This window comes from Simochromis diagramma, unplaced genomic scaffold (assembly GCF_900408965.1).
Source record: "Simochromis diagramma unplaced genomic scaffold, fSimDia1.1 OVJJ01000685.1, whole genome shotgun sequence".
NCBI lineage: Eukaryota > Metazoa > Chordata > Actinopteri > Cichliformes > Cichlidae > Simochromis > Simochromis diagramma.
Genome location: NW_024387477.1, coordinates 17,632,445 through 17,652,362, shown reverse-complemented (window position 1 = coordinate 17,652,362; position 19,918 = coordinate 17,632,445). Strand labels below are relative to the sequence as shown.

The 19,918-nt window shown below is 39.3% G+C and overlaps 1 protein-coding gene across 7 annotated transcripts in view; it reads left to right on the top strand.

Annotated features, from left to right (window-relative positions):
• The window catches only part of enox2 (ecto-NOX disulfide-thiol exchanger 2), a 179,420-nt gene that overhangs the window by 35,071 nt on the left and 124,431 nt on the right, over positions 1-19,918 (top strand). For 2 of the 7 annotated variants that reach the window (XM_040016337.1, XM_040016338.1), the window contains exon 3: positions 7,407-7,497. The exons of 3 other annotated variants lie outside the window; for them this stretch is intronic. In XM_040016337.1, coding sequence (XP_039872271.1) covers positions 7,464-7,497 — 34 coding nt within the window. In that variant the 5' untranslated portion in view covers positions 7,407-7,463. 2 more of the 7 variants (XM_040016339.1, XM_040016342.1) reach the window with 2 other exon arrangements.

Below are 19,918 nucleotides of genomic sequence, written 5' to 3'. Positions count from 1 at the left end.
TGAGAAAGTGTCATTAGTTTCTTTACTCCTCTTTCTACACTTATATATTTGTCTACTGTGGGCGCATTTAACATATGACTGAGCTGAAAATTCAGTCGTTCATGACTGAATATAGTGATAAAAAATTATGAAAAAATTAATTAATTAACTAAAATGTTTTATTGCAATTGGAGAAAACAATTACCAAATTAATCCATGAAATATATCTATTAAGTCTTGTTGGAACTGCATTCTGCATCATGCCTGCTCATAAACCAACCGTGGTTAAGTAAACTATTCCATAAACAAACAGATGCAAAGAACAAGATGCTGGAGTACGCAGAGACAAGAAACGCTTACAGGGAAACTGAAAAATCGCATCGTGTTCGTCCTCTGGCTATGTCTGTTAACATTGTGCAATTTTTTTCCTGCTCCCTTTCAAAGATTTCAGCCTAAGCCCTGTCTGAATGACAAAAGGCCCACCCCACCTCTAGCCAGTTTTTCCTCTTCGATCGTTGTATTGTGGAGAACAGTGGACGTCCTCTCAGTCGTCTTGTTACCCTGATTTTGCTCTTTCCTCCCTTTCTCCTCCCTCTGGCTGTCTTGCACTTCTTAAGTATTTTAAATCATTTTTAAACTTCTTTTTTTAAAAATTTAAATCCCATTACATGTTAGAAAGTGTATAAAGATGGCTGCAGTGCATACTTGGTGCTTCTCCATTATCATTAAACATTTATGACAAATGTACAGTCATATCTTCGAGAAGTGCAACCACAGGGCACAGATGAGTGCCATAATGTTTCAGGGTATCCATTTTTAAAATGTATGTTTAGCTGTTTTTACTCACATATTGCTGCACAGCGGTGGTGCCATCTCTTCAACATGTTGTTTCCCTGTGTGTAGGAAGATTTGACAGACTGTCATCTCTTCAGCATGCCAGCAGGGGCTCATTAACAAACAAATACTGCGTACTACATGATTGTTTGCAACAGCGTGGGAACACTTGTGGCTGTGTTCTTTAGTATAAAATGCTATTGTCATTTTATGTAGTTAAAAATATGAATAAGATTGATTTTAGAGTACGCACACTGCGACTGTAGAAAGGATGACTGGAACAGCCACATCACTACACATGGCAGTTCTTTTATGCAGTGAATTGCTTTCTGTCCCAAAACCCAGCAGTCACATTTGATAGCTGCTGAGATTTTCCTCGTCATTACTGTAAATCAGCTGTGTTAACCATGATACTGAGTAAGGATCTACTGTTGACTATTAGAAAACCGCATATGTCTTTGCATAAACTCACAGGCTGCTTCATTAACTACTTACTGTGTAAGACAATGCAAATACCATCAAACAGCTCTGCTATAGGTTTGAGTTTATGAAGCATTTTCAGTTGTTGGTGTTATCATTTTATTGAGGCACTTTAAACCAGCGGTCTCCAACCTTTTTTGCGCCACGGACCGGTTTATGCTCGACAATATTTTCACGGACCGGCCTTTAAGGTGTCGTGGATAAATACAACAAAATAAAACTAGTACCGGTACTGAAAAAAGAAGATTTATTCATAACACACGTGAAAAGACCACGAAAACCGAGTAAACGATAAAAACGATAACAAAATAACGCTGAAAACCGATAAAAACCCTGAAAACTATACATTTCACACCTGAGCCTCAACTCTCGCGGCCCGGCACCAAACGACTCACGGACCGGTACCGGTCCGAGGCCCGGGGGTTGGGGACCGCTGCTTTAAACCACTGAAAATTTGTTGCAGACTGAATTTACTTACCTAATAGTATAATTAGAAAAGCTTTTCTTCTACCAAGCCTGTGTGTGGACTGACTGGTGTTTAATTCCTGTGTATTCTGGACACTCTTCTAGTTTCTGAGTTACAGCTCCTACCACTGCGAACACTTTGGACTTTACCTTCCACACGTGCTCCAGTTCCCTGCTAGTTCTGTGTTTTGTGGCTTCTTCAGGCTTACTTGTGCTAGTTCAGAGTGAGGCAGAGACTTTAGATATCAGACTCCTCTGGTGTTGAACCACCTCCAAGTTTGGGTTCATCATCTCTACTTTTAAGATAAGACTTAAAACTTTACTTTTTAATCAGTCTTGTAATTAGACCTGTATCAGATGACCTTGAACCAACCTTTATTTATCCTGCCACAGGCTACATCTGCTTGGAGACTTCCCATGATTTCTCATGTCCTCTCTACTCCCTATGCTTTTTTATGGCAGTACTGCATGCCATTACCTTTTGTCTAATGTCCAGTCAATGTAAGGGTCCAGTGAAAAAACTTTTTAAGAGCCGCCCTACTTAAATGAACTTTTGCAATCCTACCAGACCACAGAGGTCTAGAAACCAGCTGCTCTTGAAGATTCCAGGCTTAGAAGACTCTGGATTTTATTTACTATATTTGTTTGATGATGCAGCACAGTGGCACACCGTTGCCTTAGAGGAAGAAGGCCCTGGGTTCCACTTTACCTTCTCTTTCACCTCGCCCACCAACCAATCGAAAAGATAGCTGCCCTTCCCTAAGCTTCCTCTTCATCCCATCACCAAGTTCTTCCTCATATGATCATAAGTTAGCTGTGGTTTTATTGTTGATATTTTAAGCATGTTAGATTAAATAACTTAGACGCCTGTGATTAAAATTTCCCCTCAGATTTACATCATAGCATACACATAAATTATTGAATTTACTTTTCTTGTGTCCCTCCGAGTTACACAACTAAATTAAGAAAACTTAGCGACATATTTTTCTTGCTTTTAGAAAAAAAAAAAAGACCATAATTCATAATATAGCCCTTCTTAATTACTAGTATATAATGAACATGCGTACAGGTACACAGGCAGAAGATGTCTCGAGATGAATAATTACATTGATTTTATTATTGCTGTTTTGCTTCATTCCAATGCATTGTGTTTCCTCAGTGACCGGGGCATTTCAGGTTGCAAGACTAAGCTAAATGAAGTGTTGACATAGCATTAGGACATTTTTAAAAAAAAAAAATTAATTGTTCATTTATCTATTACGTGAGTGTTCACTTACTTTTAGTAGTAAGTCAGTATGGCCCTTTGGAACAAAATATGTTACCTACCCTATTCTAATGGCATTTTAGTCCATTTGATATGCACCATCAGGTTGCCCACATTATCTTAAATGGGCATGTCGTTACCTTACATTGTGACGGTGTGGATAATGCATCGCAGGTTAAAATGCTATTTCTAGACACAACTAGCACTGGTTGTCATAAAAGAGAGAAATGCAAGAAAAGCTGTCCAATAATTGAATGATTGATGGGGGGTTTTTCCCCAATGAGGCATACCAAGACAAAAGAAAGGAAAAATTGATTTCCTGTGCAAAACATCAGTACTACACCAGACAACTTATACACAAGCGAATAGCTGCACATTTTCAACCCATTTCTGTGTGTGTTTATGTCATCATAGTAAATCTAGTAGCTTGGTTGTGTTATTCTGTGTTGTGGACATATTTCTATGATTTTCAGACAAATGTAAAATCATCCAAGCCTTTATTTTGTTGCCCCTCTGTGGGAGATGAGGTACTTTATTACAGAGATAAGCACACAGGCTGAGGGACAGCTACAGGAAATAAAAGATTTAGTTACTTGCGAAGTACCAATCAGTTCTTGTGAAGTTGGTATGATTAATCAAAGGCTGTGAATTGTTTCAGAGGGCGATTTGGTTTGTGAATTTCCAGGCTGCTGTTTCCCTGTTGTGCAGAAAAAAGATGAATAGACCTATCGAGGCTATTATGGGGTATCTTCCTTTTCCATCACTATAGGGGGCCAGTTGACTCTGATTATTCGTTTTTCACTGAGGGGATTCTCTAATCCCTCCTAGAGACAGGTGTGTGGCCTTTACATGTGTCAAGGAGTTACCTGTGGTTAACTGTGAGTAAAAATCCATGTGAAAATCCATTCATACGCAGCATAAACACAGAGGCAGCAAATTTAACAGCATTTTGAAGCTGTAAAACACTCACCAGCTTGTGCTGCACTGCTTCCTACACTTTTTCATAAACAATTCATGTTGCCTTTGTGCTGTAAAGAAATGTCCAGTGTCTCAGCAAGGCCGTTCGCATCAAACCGTGTTTAGAACACTTTCTTTCCCGTTTTTGTTTATTCTAAGGTTTGCATATTGCAAGCTTTCTGGATCTTTTTTAAAATGTTAGATATTGCAAATGTGAAACTTCTTTCTTCTAGCGTCTGCGTTTCATTCATAATCATTAGCGTACAAATTTGCCCAAGATAGCATCTAAAGCCAGCGTACTATAGAATGAAGTATGTGGAAAATGACGAATGCTGATAATAACAAATATGATAGGGGAAAGTGGGTGCCTTAAGAATGATGAATGCTATTTGTTTGTGGTCCCCACAGAGGACTTCAAAAGCAGTTTTTTGTTGGAACTCCACGCATTAGGAAATCCCTTATTTTTCCAAATTAAAATAGCTGTCATTATTCTTCGTAAGTCTAGGGTAATGTCATTCTCATGCTGACAAAGCAGCTAACCCAATTTTCCATCCTCATTGTGCATTTTCTCCTTGGCCTTGATTTTGCTTTGCAGTTACCGTTATTGTGGTTAATGGTTTGCTCAGATTTTCAGCGGTTTTGCTGATTCTCATCGTATGTATATATTACACGCCTATAGGTCCAAATGCCACTCTGCAGTGCAGAGAAAGCTTCTGACCAAACTCATCCTCAAACTTGACTAAAGTCTTTGTGTGCATCTTGCAGACAAAATCTGCCAACACACAGATCACAAATGCCTTTGTGGATCTTTCCTGCTACAGTAGATGTCTGCATGGACACATTTTTCCAAGATTGCACACTCAGACAGGCTCTCAAGGCCTGGATGAAAACAAGGTGAAAGCATTAATAGCTACGCTACAGTAGCTGGAAATAATTTTTTTCATTTGCCTGACTTTCTTTTATAATCTGATCTCTTAGTTTGGCTGACAGTTTACTGCGTGTCTCTTGGTTTCTTCTAATGTGCAAAACTTTTTGGTTGCATTTGGAAATGAAAGAACCAGAATTAGGTTGCATGATTTTTTATTTTCCCACAGTGATATTTCCTGTTTTGCTGGTTAACAGCCTGAATTTACATTCATTTATTAAGTAACATTTCATTGCAAGCCAGGCGTTTGTACTTTGTTAGTTATTTTGAATCTTTATTTGGATATTGTCGTAATAAAGCATTATGTGTAAAGCAGGGATTTAAGTCAATTATGTTGATGCAAAAGATGGGCTTTTGTCTTTTTATTGTACTTCTTTTTTGTTTATTTTATAGTCTTTTTTTTTAACTATTCCTGATCCCACGTAACATATTTTAATTTAATGCTTTTATTATGTTTTTCTTTCCCTCATTCCCCCAGCATTTTTTTTAACTCTGTATTATTTTCTATATTGAAACCTTGTAAGAAAAGGAAACAATTGTGCACTCATTCATAAACATAACTTCACTATATCCTGTGCTCTCAGGATTTATCTAACGTTATCATATTTACCAGGTTTTCTCCAGTGAATCTTGAGATAATAGGCGATCAACAGAGTTATTCATGCTGATGAGTGAATTTTGTTTTATCGCAGAAAAATACAAATTCAACTGGGAAAGAGCTTTGAACTCATCACACTTCTGTTCTGCTATCTGTATTCAAAACAAATGCAGGCTGATAGTAGCAGTGGAGCTTTACAGTTTTGTTGCTGTGTATGAGCTAAAAAACAGAGCAACCAATAAGGTGATATGTGGCGCCTCAGTTAAATTGTAAGTTTATTACATTGTTTAACGAAATCTCACCAAATCAGGGTGACTGCTTTGGTGAGGATTTGTTAAACATGAATAATTTCCAGATATTGTTGTATACCTTAACGCTGACACACCAAGCTTAGCTGGTGTGGCGCAGTTTGTACATTTAATTCAGTTTTTCAGTTTGTAGAGACTTTTATTGTGGCTTGCAAAGATGTCATTGTATGTGTGCCAATATCCCACTGTACTAGTGAACGAGAACAATCTTATCTGTGCCGACATACGGAAGACAATAACATACACGATGCATTAAATCCTACCAAAGCTGCAACGTTTCGTATGATGGTAGCTTATTCTTTACGTGTTGTGCACTCTATGTGAAAGTCTGGAGTTATTTTTTTATTACATGTAATTTGTAGTCTATTGGGTTATAAGTAAGTACATTTTGGCTTGTCACAGTAGCACAGCTCTATTAAGCAAGAAGCAGCCTCCAGAGCTGACAAATGAAGCCAACATGGAATTGCCAGAAACTTCCGTCTTTTGAAAGAAAACTTGATTCTGGCTGTAAAAGCAAGACAGTCCCAGCTGTGCTAGTTTTGAATCTTATAGTTTCATGCTCATTTTTTAAATGATGATACCAGTGACGCTCCAGCCAAGCGTGCTTCAGGGCAGGGATACAAAGAGTGTTGTTGGGGAAAAAATATTGATAAGCAATGTACTGTATTGCTTCCTTTTGCTGTGCCATTATCAGTACACTGGTGCCAAATGTCAATATCTTTTTATTAAAACACATAGGTGCTCTAAACCAGAATCGATATTTCATGACTTTTAGCTAATGGCACTTAACTAATGCTTACCGAAGAGTGAAAAACCCGTAGAGGAAAATAGATAATGGTAATAAAACACAGACACACTCCATATGAAGTGTTTCTCTTGAAGTGCATCGCAGAATTACACAGAACTGGTGTTATCTTGTGAGTATTGTGTACTGTGATGCATTTGAAAGTGAACTTTAATTTGTAACTGAAAGTCCTTGACCTGGATGTAACATCCCAAGAATGCAGTATAAATGTCTTTCTATAAGAATTCAGATGCTATGCTCAGCAGTGTGGAGGGAGGTTTGGGATCGCTGTGACCTTCTCAGTGGCCTGAGAGTGTGTTGGCATGGCATGACTGATGCAGATTATCATAGTGGAGAAAGCCAATTACTCTGGTCATCACGGCCCCCTCGGGGTCTCTCTTGGTAGAATGAAATGCGTTACAGAACTCTCTGTGCAGCGTTTTGTATTTCCTCTATGCTGATCCTCTCAGTTTGAGTGTTAATAGTGCAGTCAATGGGACACTCCCATGCCTCAGAGGCCCTCTATGGCTCGGATGAGCTTCTGCTCCACAAAGCAGGGAGGTCGTGCCTTTTGGAGAAGCGGATGAATTACAGTCTCCTCTGTTTGTCTTCTCTTTCTATTCAAGACAAAACCCTTTTTATTTTAGACCCCTCCTAAAAGCTCCTCTCGGTTGGTGTCCTTGAACGACTACAGAATGAATAAGTCGGGTTGCGGAGTTGTGGTGTAAAAAACTCTTCGGTGGTGTTTTGTGAACGGAACAAATGGCTGCTGACCAGACCTTTCTTACCCTTGGTTTTCTTTTGCAAAACAGATTCGCTTACAAGAACAGAGAAGCTGAGATCACGCCTGACGACGCTACACCTGTAGAATGTACAAAGACTACAGATCAAGTAGAGTCGCAGGTAAGAGGTCTAAGTGGATGCTGCTGCCCGTGGGTAGTACCTATATAAGAACTTTTACTGTGTTGTCTTTCTGAGCTCCTGAGTTCAGCATTTAAAGTTATGGGACAAGATTTACTAACGTGATGCACCGGTGCAAGCTGAGTAAAAACTTTTCTACTGATATTTAGTGTGTATATATATATATACTAGAGAGAGAGATAACCAAAGTTATATATAACTTCACTTTGGTTCTTTTGTGCAGACTTAGTGCCAAGGCTTTTGATTAACCTCATTCAAACTCACGTCTGTGATTTGAACACAGGGAGCACAGTGGCACGGATGTGTACTGATATTTGTGAACCGTAAAAATTGCGAATTTAACATAATGTCACATTTAAATTATTTAAAGTAACTTACTTCAGTGGAGTACTTATGTAAATATCTATCTAGCTTAAGTACAATTTTTCAATTTGCTGACAATAACAGAAAACCAAGGAACTGGTTTTGTAACTTCTTGTTATGCAGAGAAACTAAGGCAGTCCAAAGGAAAGAGCATTTCCAATATACAGCTACAGATATTTTCACATTCCTTCACTTGAAAGGGATGAAAAACTGAAAAGTCAATTTTAACAACCCGGGAATATATAGAAAGTGTTTTTTCTGAGTGCTTTGTCTGCTTGTAGAAACAAAAGTGAAAGCCTCTGTTCACTTATAACAAACTGATAAACACTGGCCACTGTTGGCAGATTGTTTCAAGCCCAGCAATGATGTTTGTTCTTTTAACTTTATGTAATTCTTAAATGCAAATTATGGATTAAGAAACAAAGAAATTGTAAACATGCGTGTGCATCCACGCATCGAATGTAGTGTTTTTATCTCCCTTCTTAAATATTGTTGAACCATGCAGGGCATTTTCCATCTCTTGACACTGTCCCCCTTATTTTTAACAATAATAACTTATGCATTGTGAGATACTGAACACTGTTGACCATGGTAATCTTGAATTTTCCTTTTGCGCTTTGAGAATTTTGACATTTTTGTCACCTAGTAGAATGTCTTGACAGGTACTGGATGGATTACCATGAAATTCAATGCAAATATCTGTTTTCCCTTAATGATGAATTCTTATAATTTGCATGATCCCTCGAGTTTCCATCTTCTGCTGTCATTTTGTCTATCATGTTAGATTCATCTGTGATCTAGTCACTGAGAGGCTAGGGCACCACGTGGAATGAAATGCCCTAAACAGACAGGTCCATGATTTGCCTCCCAGCTAGATAATCCTCCTCTGCTTGTTATTCCCCTGCTGTTTCCTGCATTGCTGGTCAGTCCACACTTTGCTATCTAAAACACCAAAAAAATAAATAAAACAGGTTTATAACTAAACACCTGCAAGACTCGCACCTTGTTTTGTGCTTTTTACCCACTGCTAACACACTAAGATGCTACGCATGATCACCATTCCACTTGTTTTGTGCATAAGCATGTTAGAATTACCACTAAGAGCATTTGGGCATTTAACATTTCCTTCAAAGCCTTCCTGTGGACAGCCTTAAAAGCTGCTAACATGCCTATATCTACACAGATAGTTATTCCACCGCAGAATATTTTGGGTTTTTTGACAAAGTATGCCACTAACATAAGTACCTACCACAGAAAAAGAAGAACAGTAGTACTTAATAACTGGGCAGTTTTGTTTTGCAGAAGCAGGTGATCCATTATGCATTACATTAGCCATGGCATTACCATGGTTCAGTCCCCTATTATGGAGTCTTTGAAAACACCGGGATCTCACAGTACATTGTCTGAAAATAGAAATTGAACCAGGTAAGAAACTGACGAATTGCTAAAGAGGAAGGAAAGAGAGGGGGGAGTGAAAAGCACCTTACTTGCTGGGCTTTGGCCGATGAGTGTGTCCTTTCCCATTACTCTCACACAGTGCAATATGCAGGTCAGTCAGGTGGTAATGAATGCTCTGTCTGATACTTGGCCTTTCTCCCTCCATGCTGCTCGTCTGGTTCGCTCTCTCTGCTGTATCCTCTCTGTTTCTTCACTTTTTTTTTAACCAGGAATCCCATCTTCTCTTTATTGGGAAACATCTTGCAGTTTAAATGTGTCTCGGATCAGTTTGTGAGACAATATAGATGTCAAGTTTTCTGTCTCTTTCTTAATTAATCAAAGCCCAACTCCAACCCACAGTCATCTGATGGTGAAACCTAATTTTGTCAGCTTTATATGAAGAAAAACAGAAGGAAAGTTTTGTTAGTAGATCATTCACTTTAGTCTCCACAGTGCACACAGAGCTAATCAAATTCTGTGCACACTGACTCCCACTGCACGACCATCTGCAATAGGAAGGAATGTGATCATGCATTCATTCAACGTTTGGCTGAAATAAATAAAAGCAAGTTGAATATGTAATATTTTGACATTTCTTGTAAACACTAAAGTATTAATAAAAATCCATTATTATTATTATTATTTTGGAATTCATACTTTTTGTATGGTAATTTTCTTTTTAGGAGGAAAACAAAAACAATGTTGCTATTGCACGTTTCTTAAACTGGACTTTTTAGTGGTTTCATATTTTTCCTTAGAAGTGCACCAATCCTGTGATTGACAGTTGTAACTACTGATAATAATTTTAATTTAATTTGATGCAATAGATGCACTTTGAAATAATTGGTGTGTGTGTGTGTTTTACAATGGTACCAGTTAGGTTACTAAGTTATTTTAGCTTACAAACAATAAAGAAATTGCCCTGTAAGGTATCTCATAGAGTTAGCAGTTACAACAACATCTTAAGGGTTCCCCACTTGCAGCAAAGATACTTTCAGCGTGTTAAGAATGAAACATTAACTAGCATTAAATAACTGAAGGTCTATTAAAGCTTGATAGGAGGTTCGAGGCTTTGGCACTTTCCTAAATTGGCAAAATGCCTCCTCTACCTTCAAGATAGCAAGACTGTTTTGGCACTGTGTTTAAAAAACTACATATATTACAAATGAATTCATCAGAAGAGATAAGCTCACTGATGTGACTAATGCAAGAAAAACTTTAATTTGGTTTATACAAACATTCAAGCAGGGCTCTCTTAGAATTCAGAGCTGCGTTTATATCTGCAGGGATCTATAGGTCTACATGTCCTTTCTCAGACAAACCGGTAAATGTTTAGAATATGGATGAAATGTTTTCACATTTCTGTGTTAAGCTCACCATACTCTCTTTAAGCTGGGGAGCGAGGTGTCTGGCTACAAGACATTGCCTGGCTTTGTGTTAACTTGGGGGCAGTGGAGTTTCATTCCAGTGCAAGGCTGATGGTACATTTGGTGCCAGGAATCACAACAAGCTTGCTGTGGAACACAGCTGCCAACATGCACGGCTGGTGCCCGCTCGCTCTCATAAAGTGATTTCGCTTCTGTCAGAAGACTTGCAGCATCTCAACGCAGCGTGTTAATGTTGCAGAACAGAGAAATATGATTTGCGATCACCTCTTGTGGCTGTAATGATGGTGATGCAGGAGTGGTGTTTGTGTCAGTGGATTCTCTGGCTGTGGGAGATAGCGGGGCTAGAAGCGTTGTTAACAACATTTCAGCAGTGCAGAGGGGTTAACAGTTGTTTTCACTCCATTTGGGACCCACTTCCATCAATATTCATCCTGAGGGAAGACTCCAGAGGAAGGCCTGCCCTCCTTTTGGATTTGGCCTAATCCAGTTTCCAGAACAGATGCTGATGTCACCAAGGCGCCTACAGTAACTCCCTCGTCTCTGATCATCATCAAAATGATGGCAAACATTGTTTTCCTTCTCAAAACATGTTAGCTCCAAATATTTTTCATGGTGGCTTGTTACTCCTCCACAACTCATTAAATTCATCCAGGGAGAAATGCACCAGTATGTGAACTGGGACACTGTGAGCTCATTTAATGAGCCGTGACTTATGCAGGGGAGTCACCTTAACCTTTCCTGTCCAGATGATCATCAGCTAACCATCAGTCAGGCTGCAAGGATATGAGGTTAGGTAGGAGGAGGAGAAGAAGGAACAGGTAATTAGAAAGGGAAGATTTAAGGAAGACAGAGGTCAGAGATAACTAGCAGGAGCCCAAAAAGACACAGATGTCCGCCATCCTCAGGAGACATTTCTGCACTGGCTGTCTCCCTTCATACAGAGCAGTGGAGTTAATGACATTTTCTCGTGTCTGGGCTACAAGCCCACCATTCATTGATCTCAGCGTGGTCAACACCCAATATCTCAACAGTCACTTTAGACTTATAGGCGTTCTGCTGAGCAAAACCTTTTTAAATATCATCTGCTTTCCTTCACTGAAGCTACCTGAATCATCTTCTTTGACTGGAAAAGGGCATGTTGGTACAGCATGGAGCTCTCTTACCATGTGAAAACAGGACTGTGTGATATGACAAATTAGTCAATAGAGGCAAACAAACAGTGTCAACATCTCATGGGAGAAATAGTCATAAATGTTTAGTGGAAAGGGAAATATTGAGTGAAACTAATGCTTGCTTGTAAGAAGAAAGCTTTGTCTCTCTGAGCCGTTGTTAAAATGTTACTGTGATAGTTGTTGATGAGGTCCAGCTTCTGTTTAATATGTAATAATTGAATTTGAATAATTCATTCTAAGAGTTCCCCGTTAACTAACCAAATATATTAGGCAGGAAATGAGATCTCTCTGGTTTAGCTGTTCTATGTATTTCTGCTTTATTACATGAAACAGAGATGAGCTGCATGATATGGACTCGTGATTTCAGAAACGTGGTCAAGTCTTCTCACATAAGACATTTTGAAACGTTCTAGCCAAAATTACTACTCACTTTCAAGTCCACCAATTTATTTGAGTAAAGAGGGCTCGAATGTCACCAAAGACACACGTTCTCACATGAAGCCATTAAAGCGAACCGAGGCTGCTTTCATCTGCTGAGGCACAGAGTCAAATTAATGTTTGATTTGGATGTTTTGCTACGCTAAGCAGGCCACAAAAAGAACATTATTGTACAAAAAAATAAAAAAATCAAGACATCAGATGAACATCATTCCGTACGGACACTAAAATTGAATGAGAGCATGCACTGGCTGTTACTCATTACTACCGGCTGACAGGGGTAATTGAATTCTGCCTGGAAAACATTCACTTTATTTATGACGAGCATTTTCTGGTGAAAATGTGGACAGCAGAACAGAGAGTGTTCGTTGCAGGAGTGAGTTTGTTGTTTTGCATTTTTAATATCTCTAAATGTGGATGATAAATAAGAAACTCGTCGCTGATAATGTTGTGTTTGTGTCTGCTGATGCTCACCAAAGTATCTCTTAGATGTCTCCAAAGTTTTAATGCAGTATAATTTGCATGTCTTCTGCTGCTGTTTTTCTTAACCTACTTTGGCATCTGAAGCTGGAAGCATACCCATCCAATATTTTCCAAAGGCTAGGCTGTAATCCAAATGCTCAAGAAAGACATGTTTTGTTATTACATATTATGACATGGTTCTGAAGTCTTTCCATTGTTACATAGCCAGCGTAATTCATACCAGGGTACTGGGTCAGCAGCCTAGTTTTACCTTTACTGGATCTGCGACAGACAGGCGACCTGTCCAGGGTGTAACCCGCCTGTCACCCAGCGACAGCTGGACAGGCTCTAACCCCACTCTGACTATGAATCGGGTAAGTGAAACGAAAAAGATGGATATGTTTTATTTTGAAAAAGTGGAGTTTCTATCTACAAAATGATAGAACACTGAGACTATAACTCTGCATACAATAGGAAATCAGTAAGAAGTTGTTTTTGTGCTGCCTGCAGTTTATATTCTTGGTAAACCGTACCTGCAGAGCGTATCTGTCATGTGGTGTGACAGTTTAGGTGTTTCTCATACTTGAAATGAATTCTACTTGGCTCATTTGAGGTATATTCTAACCAACATCCAGCAGCAGGTGAATTTGTGGATTTTATTGGCAGGAAATAACTGCATACTGATAAAACACTGCTGTTTGTCAAAGGCGAAATCATTAAAGCTGTTAAAAGAGTCACTGACAATATTTACTGATGCTAGAAGAAAGACAGAGTAGTAGTACGTACTGTCGTAACTGTACTTGAATGAGCCCAAAGCCTTGTTTGTGGAATAGTGTTCTTCTGACTTCACAGTGGATGGAAAATTGAGGGCAATTTTGTGTTTTGGAAAAGGGTGATGGAACTCTGGCCTTTGGTAAATACTTTTATTTACCTTAGAAATGATTGTGCGATGGCAGTGGAAACCCAGGTATTGGTAGGGCAGAAGGGAAAATCATTTGACACAGTGGCTATTTCCTAAACGTATCTAGCTTTTATTGACCTGAACTATACAACCTCAATTTTGGCTTGTGTATATGCATGCATCTTTGTGTGTACGTGCATGTCTGAATACAGCCTTTCAATTCGAAACCTACGCAATGCAACAGTCCTGCAATACGCTTCTCCTTTTTGTTCTGCAGGTTATAGTGTTTTTTTATTTATTTTCAAATAAAACTCAATTGAAACATTAAAAAACCAATCAGATATCACAAAGAAGGTTTTGTTCTTGATAGAGGTGAGAAACTTGGTGTAAGGAACCTTCAGCATAAACAGAATAATTAAATAAATCATGACATGTATGAAACATCCGATGGGAATGTCAGCTGAGTTTCCTGACAGTATAGTATGATTGCAATGATTTTCCAAGCTCATACACCCACATTGAGAAAAGAACATAGAAAACATATCAGATTTTTAAAATGACACATCTTATTATTTCACGGAAAATAGATGTTTGATCAAATCAAATCAAATCAAAGTTTATTTATATAGCACATATTAAAACAACAGTGTTGACCATAGTGCTTCACAGTCAATAAAAACATGAGACAGTTAAAACAAACAATAAAAGAGGACAACAAACAATAGGTAACAACGCAACAAGCTAAAACAGCCAACTAGACAGAATCAAAAGCCAAAGTAAAAAAATAAGTTTTAAGACGTAATTTAAAAGACTGGATAGACTCGGCAGTGCGAATATGAACGGGGAGGTTATTCCAGAGTCTGGGTGCCACGGATGCAAAGGCCCGGTCGCCTCTCGACTTCATTCGAGTCCTAGGTTGTGCTAGGAGCCTGTGGTTGGACGATCTAAGTGCTCTGTTGGGATTGTATGAATGGAGTAAATCAGAAAGATAACTGGGCGCTAAATTATTCAAAATATTAAAAGTGAACAAAAGAATTTTAAAATCTATACGATATTTAACAGGGAGCCAATGTAATTTGGCTAAAATTGGAGTTATGTGTTCATGAATTCTCGTTTGATAGCAGCATGTCTCAAAAAGTTAGTGAGCAACAGAAGGCTAGACAAGTAATTGGTACTAAAACGAAACAGCTGGAGGAATTAACTAATTAGATTTATTGGAAACTAGTCAGCAACATGATTGGGTATGAAAGGAGCATCTTAGAGAGGCAGATTTTCTCAGGAGTAAAGATGGACAGAGGTTCACCAATCTGCAGAAAACTGCGTCTACAAATGATGCAGCATTTTCCGAATAATGTTCATCAGTGTAAAATTGTGATGACTATCTCATTATTTAAAGTACATAATATATCATCAGAAGACCAGAATCTGGAGAAATGTAACAATGCAGCCTTTAATAGTGGCAGCTTGCACATCTGGAATGGCAATGTCAATGCTTGAGTGCATCATACATGCAGGGAAGACCTTGAATATTTCACCAAGACAATTTTAAACCACATGCTGCACGTACAACAACAAAATGGCTTTAAATTAGAATTGAAGCTTGTTAATCAGCAGACCTGCTCAAGGGATTAGTAGTACTATATGTATATGAAGTTATTATAATGAAAGCATTTAATGCAATAGCTTTATGGTCATTTTGAGGCTGTATATTACCAGTGTGATATCTTGATCACTTTGGTATAAACTAAAATAGAAAAGCTGTTACTCAGTACTGACTTATTGTTAGCAGCTGATTTGACACCTCAGTAAAACATTCTCAACAAAAGCTGATATTATCTTTCTAATTGTAAGTTTCACGTTAGCTGAAGTGACTGGTACTTAAAACAACAGCTACAACATGAATGTTGGCAGGAAAAATGGTTACAGTTTTTGAAATTTTCCAAAATGAACACACTGTTTATTTCACCTTAAACGAACAGTAAACCTCAGGTGTTAACCATTAGAGGCTGAATCAAATGTACTAGTCAGAAAAAGGAGATGGTCTCCATTCTGGGATGATTGCAGCCTGCAGCTGTGCAATGGTCATTGGTTCTGATTGCCTCTGATGAACATCGTGTCCCAAGCGTGCTCAGTAGGGGACATATCAGGACTAAATACTGGCCAAAAAAGTCTGTGGTTATGGTCCTGTACAGAAGGACCTGCACTGCACTGGCATCGAAACAGTCGCAGACGTGGGGACCTGCCACAAGAATGGCACAAGGACGATGTTGTAGTACCTCGCCTTAATCAAATTTCAACCAGATTTTGATTAGATTAGGTGCTCCGCATGCAGCATGGCTGTACCCCAGCCTTGATCGACGAATGACAATGTTGTGTATACACTGTTTTAATCTTGCATTTATTTATTTATTCTTACTAGCATAAACAGTGGCCAGGTAATATTGTTGTCTCAAGGGGGAGTGTTTGGGATCAGGGATAAGAGGATCAAGTGACCACTGCAGTCATACATTTCAGAAACATTCTCATGGATGTTTTTCATGTCTCTGTACACAGCTTGTGGCTAATTATGGAAGCATAATAGTGTTTGCTCTGCTGTTTTGCTTGGGTAATTAATCTTATTACTGTGTGTTGATCAAACCAAAACAGTGTTTACAGTCGCAGAAGTTTCAGTCATTTTTAACAACTAGTGCAACCCAGATCATGCCAGATCATCGGCATTTGGTGGGTGTGAAAGCCAGCAGGCACATATGTTGTCTGCTATTGTTAAAAAAAAATGAGGACAGCTAAAAGGATAATCTCAATAAACACGTCGCTGCTAATAAACACAAAACACATTAAGTGAACCTGAGGAGCACAGCTAATGCTATCTGAGGCAGCTGTTTAATAATCACATTGAAATGTGCCTTGTGTTAGAGGCTTGCGTTCACTTAACTTTTAATAATTCTGCCCAAATATCATGGCAGTTTTTCCCAGAGGCTGAGAATTTGTTGGTAGTTTATTTCTGCACTTTAATGATCTTTCCTAAATTTCTCACATGCACGGAAAGCTGTGAAAGCGTAGCGTGAAATGCATGCATGAAAGCATGAAGTTTTAGCTACGTTGGGGGAACTGCTCATACGAACGACAGTGAAGTTCACATCCTGAAAGGTCACCCAGCAACTCTGAAGTACATCTGATGAACACTTGGGGGAAAAGGCAAAGAACTGAAACCCACACAGACATTTGTCTGTGCATTTGCAGCTTTCCAGAGAACTGCTAATCCATGCAAAATGAGTGACTGAAGTCATTTGACGCAGTTAAAAGAAAACCTCTTCAAGTCAAAATTTGAAAACTGCTCATCCAAAGTGATTTTAAAATGGACACTGCATTTACTTGGGTCCCTTGAAATGCATTTGCCAGATTTGAAGTATCAGCTGAATGTCTCCATCCAGCAATTTTCTGTTACTTAGATGTTTAAAAGACTTCAGTATCCCACAAGTCAAAATTGGGTTAAAATTGAAAGATCTAGTTGACTTCCAGATCACACATAGCTGTTGTTTTAACTCCATTCAGATGGCTCTATGTTGTCATCACTTGCCTGTCTTGCAAGCAATGACAAAATGCAGGAATCAAATCAAATTTGTGTTAGCGCAGTTGTGTCTATTTGGTTGAAAATGTCCCCTTATAAATAAGTAACCCAACTGAAAGGGAAGCCAGAGACAGCTTTTGAAAAAAACAAACAAACGCATCAAAGATTAAAGATTACAGTATGAAACATACACAGTGACTGCAGCTTCAGCTCTTTGTATGTTAGAACTTCACTTTTCTCGGCAGCTGGCTGACGATGGACCAATAACAGCACCTGCAGAACGGTTGTAGCGCATATTTTTAACACTGCCCCCATCTGACAACAGGTGATCTCTGCAGGTAGATGACCAACAGACTGCTACTGCCACTGAGCCCATAATACTCCAAACATAAGACTTAAGTGAACTAATCAGCTATTCGGCAGCCTTATATTGCTCATACTGGAAGGGTAGGAGGATGATTATTGTGACAGTTCAGAGGCCCAGACAAAGAAGCAAAGTGACAAACAAACAGATAATAATATAATAAAATAGATAATAAAATCTTTTTTGATGTTAAAAACTAAACTTGATAGAATGGGCATTCATGTGGCTGTTTGATCATATAAAATGGCAGTTAAATACTGAGTGGAAAATAACAGGCACATGCACTTTTGAGCCAATCAGATTATCAATTTAAGTGGTCTTAAATTGTGCAGTAAAATTAACAGTAGCTAGCAGCACAGATTGTGTGGCTAACAAAGCCTACTTTTAGACTAATTGGTTAATTATTACAGATTTGTATTTAGTGAACATCTCTAAACATTTGTAGTCTGTTTTGATGATACATAGGCGTAATAATAGGCTGTCCCCCTATCAGCCCATAATAATAATAATAATAATAATAATAATAAAAACAATGTTCTAAAAGGGGTCTGTATTTATCCAGAGATATTCAGGGCTATATAAAAGCCAGGAAATGTAGAGATTTTAAATAAAGTCTAGTCCTCAGTGGGGTTGTTCACAAACACACACAAGCACACACACAGGTGGAGACATTTTTTACTTTATTAAAGAGATGTAGACTATTTTTCATATCTTCAGAAGCATTTCAGTGAAATACACTTTTTTCCTGAAACCTTCATGGAGACGCAGAGAAACCTTAGAAACCTGACTGGCTGTAGAAGTAAAGAAACTATATATGTGTAATTACTTACGATCACAGATTTGCTGAAAATCTCTTATAGAGATTATAGTAGCAAGTGGAAACCTGCACATTTTTTAATAAGAGCATAATCACTTACTAGTTGGACGAGTGCTCTCTTAATGTATTTATTTTAAATCATAGAGATTATCTGCAGCTTCAGCAATGGAAGAGACGCCTCTCACCCAGTCTGCGTGCTAAGTATGGCCCTGGAACGGTAATCTCTATGCTTCTCCTCCTCCAACCGGCAAGCTGCAGAATGACACCTTCTTCAAAGCACAGCTGTCAAAAGTTTGGGACAGATTACCTGGCTTTCATGCGCATGCATTGCTTGGGTGAACCTTTAGGAGATTTTTAAATGCGAAGTTGGAAATGTGCATCTTGTCTATCTGGCATTCAGCTCAGCAGCCGGTGCGTGTTGGTGATTTCTCTTGTTCGCTTTGAGTGACTTGCCGTAGGGGGGGGTAGTTCGGCTTCAGCTCTCCGTGAAAACATCATCATCTCTTGACAGCCCATCATAGCTCGGGCTCGGCTTTATAGCACGGTGAATAGCGGGAGTTTTGCCAGAGACGCTAGCTCCCACGGACACGCTCTCAACCTGAACAGTTCGCCTGCACGCTGCGTGTGTCGGAGGCGAACCGTAGTGTTCCCCTTCAGTCACCAGCCGGGCGCGTCGTGAGGGCGGGCTCGCCTGCCGTAGCTAAAAGGTCCCGCTTCGACTAGCTGCTCTCATTGCAGTCCAGTCTGCCGAGCGGAGCGGACTGACTGAGGAACAAGCCCCGTCTCCATTCAAGGATTTTTCCTCCACTTCATACACTTCGTCCTACAGCACAGGACCGACGGGAACCGCACACCGCCTTCTGTGGACAATGTTTCTCTTGCAGTACACAGGTATACGCGCGTCAAGTTTTATTCTACTCCCGGTTATATTAACAGCAGAGATGTTATTTATCTCCCCCCATCTACTTATTCTGCTGCAGGCTACAGTACAGTGTATTGGCGCACGGCAGTTAGCGCACGTTTTGCCACATTTTGTCGCTCATCTGCGTTATTTGATAGAAGTTATAAAAGCAGGCTTGGAGATTTCCTAGCTGTGTTTAGTCTCTAATTGTCGGGCGTGTACCAGCTTTTGAAACCGCAATAGAAGAGCCGTGCTGCCCGTCTCCACTGTGGTAGCGTTGTTTTTTTCGCGTGTCTGAGCATTTGATGTACAACGGGTGAGCTTTATAATGAGAAATGACCTGCAGTATTTCCCTGTGCGGGTGTTACAGTTATCCCTGTAACGGAGTCGTAGCTCTAATCTGGACCAACCAGATATGCTTTTTTATTGATGGAAGTTTTCAGAATAGGTTGAATCCACGCTGACGCCGGATCACTGCTGTTGCATATCGCATATTTTCACATGCCATTCAGTCCGGTTTCTGTTGTGTTTGGGCAGCATCACCGAGCCTGGTGAGACATTATACTGGATGGGCCTATCTCGCAGGGTAAGC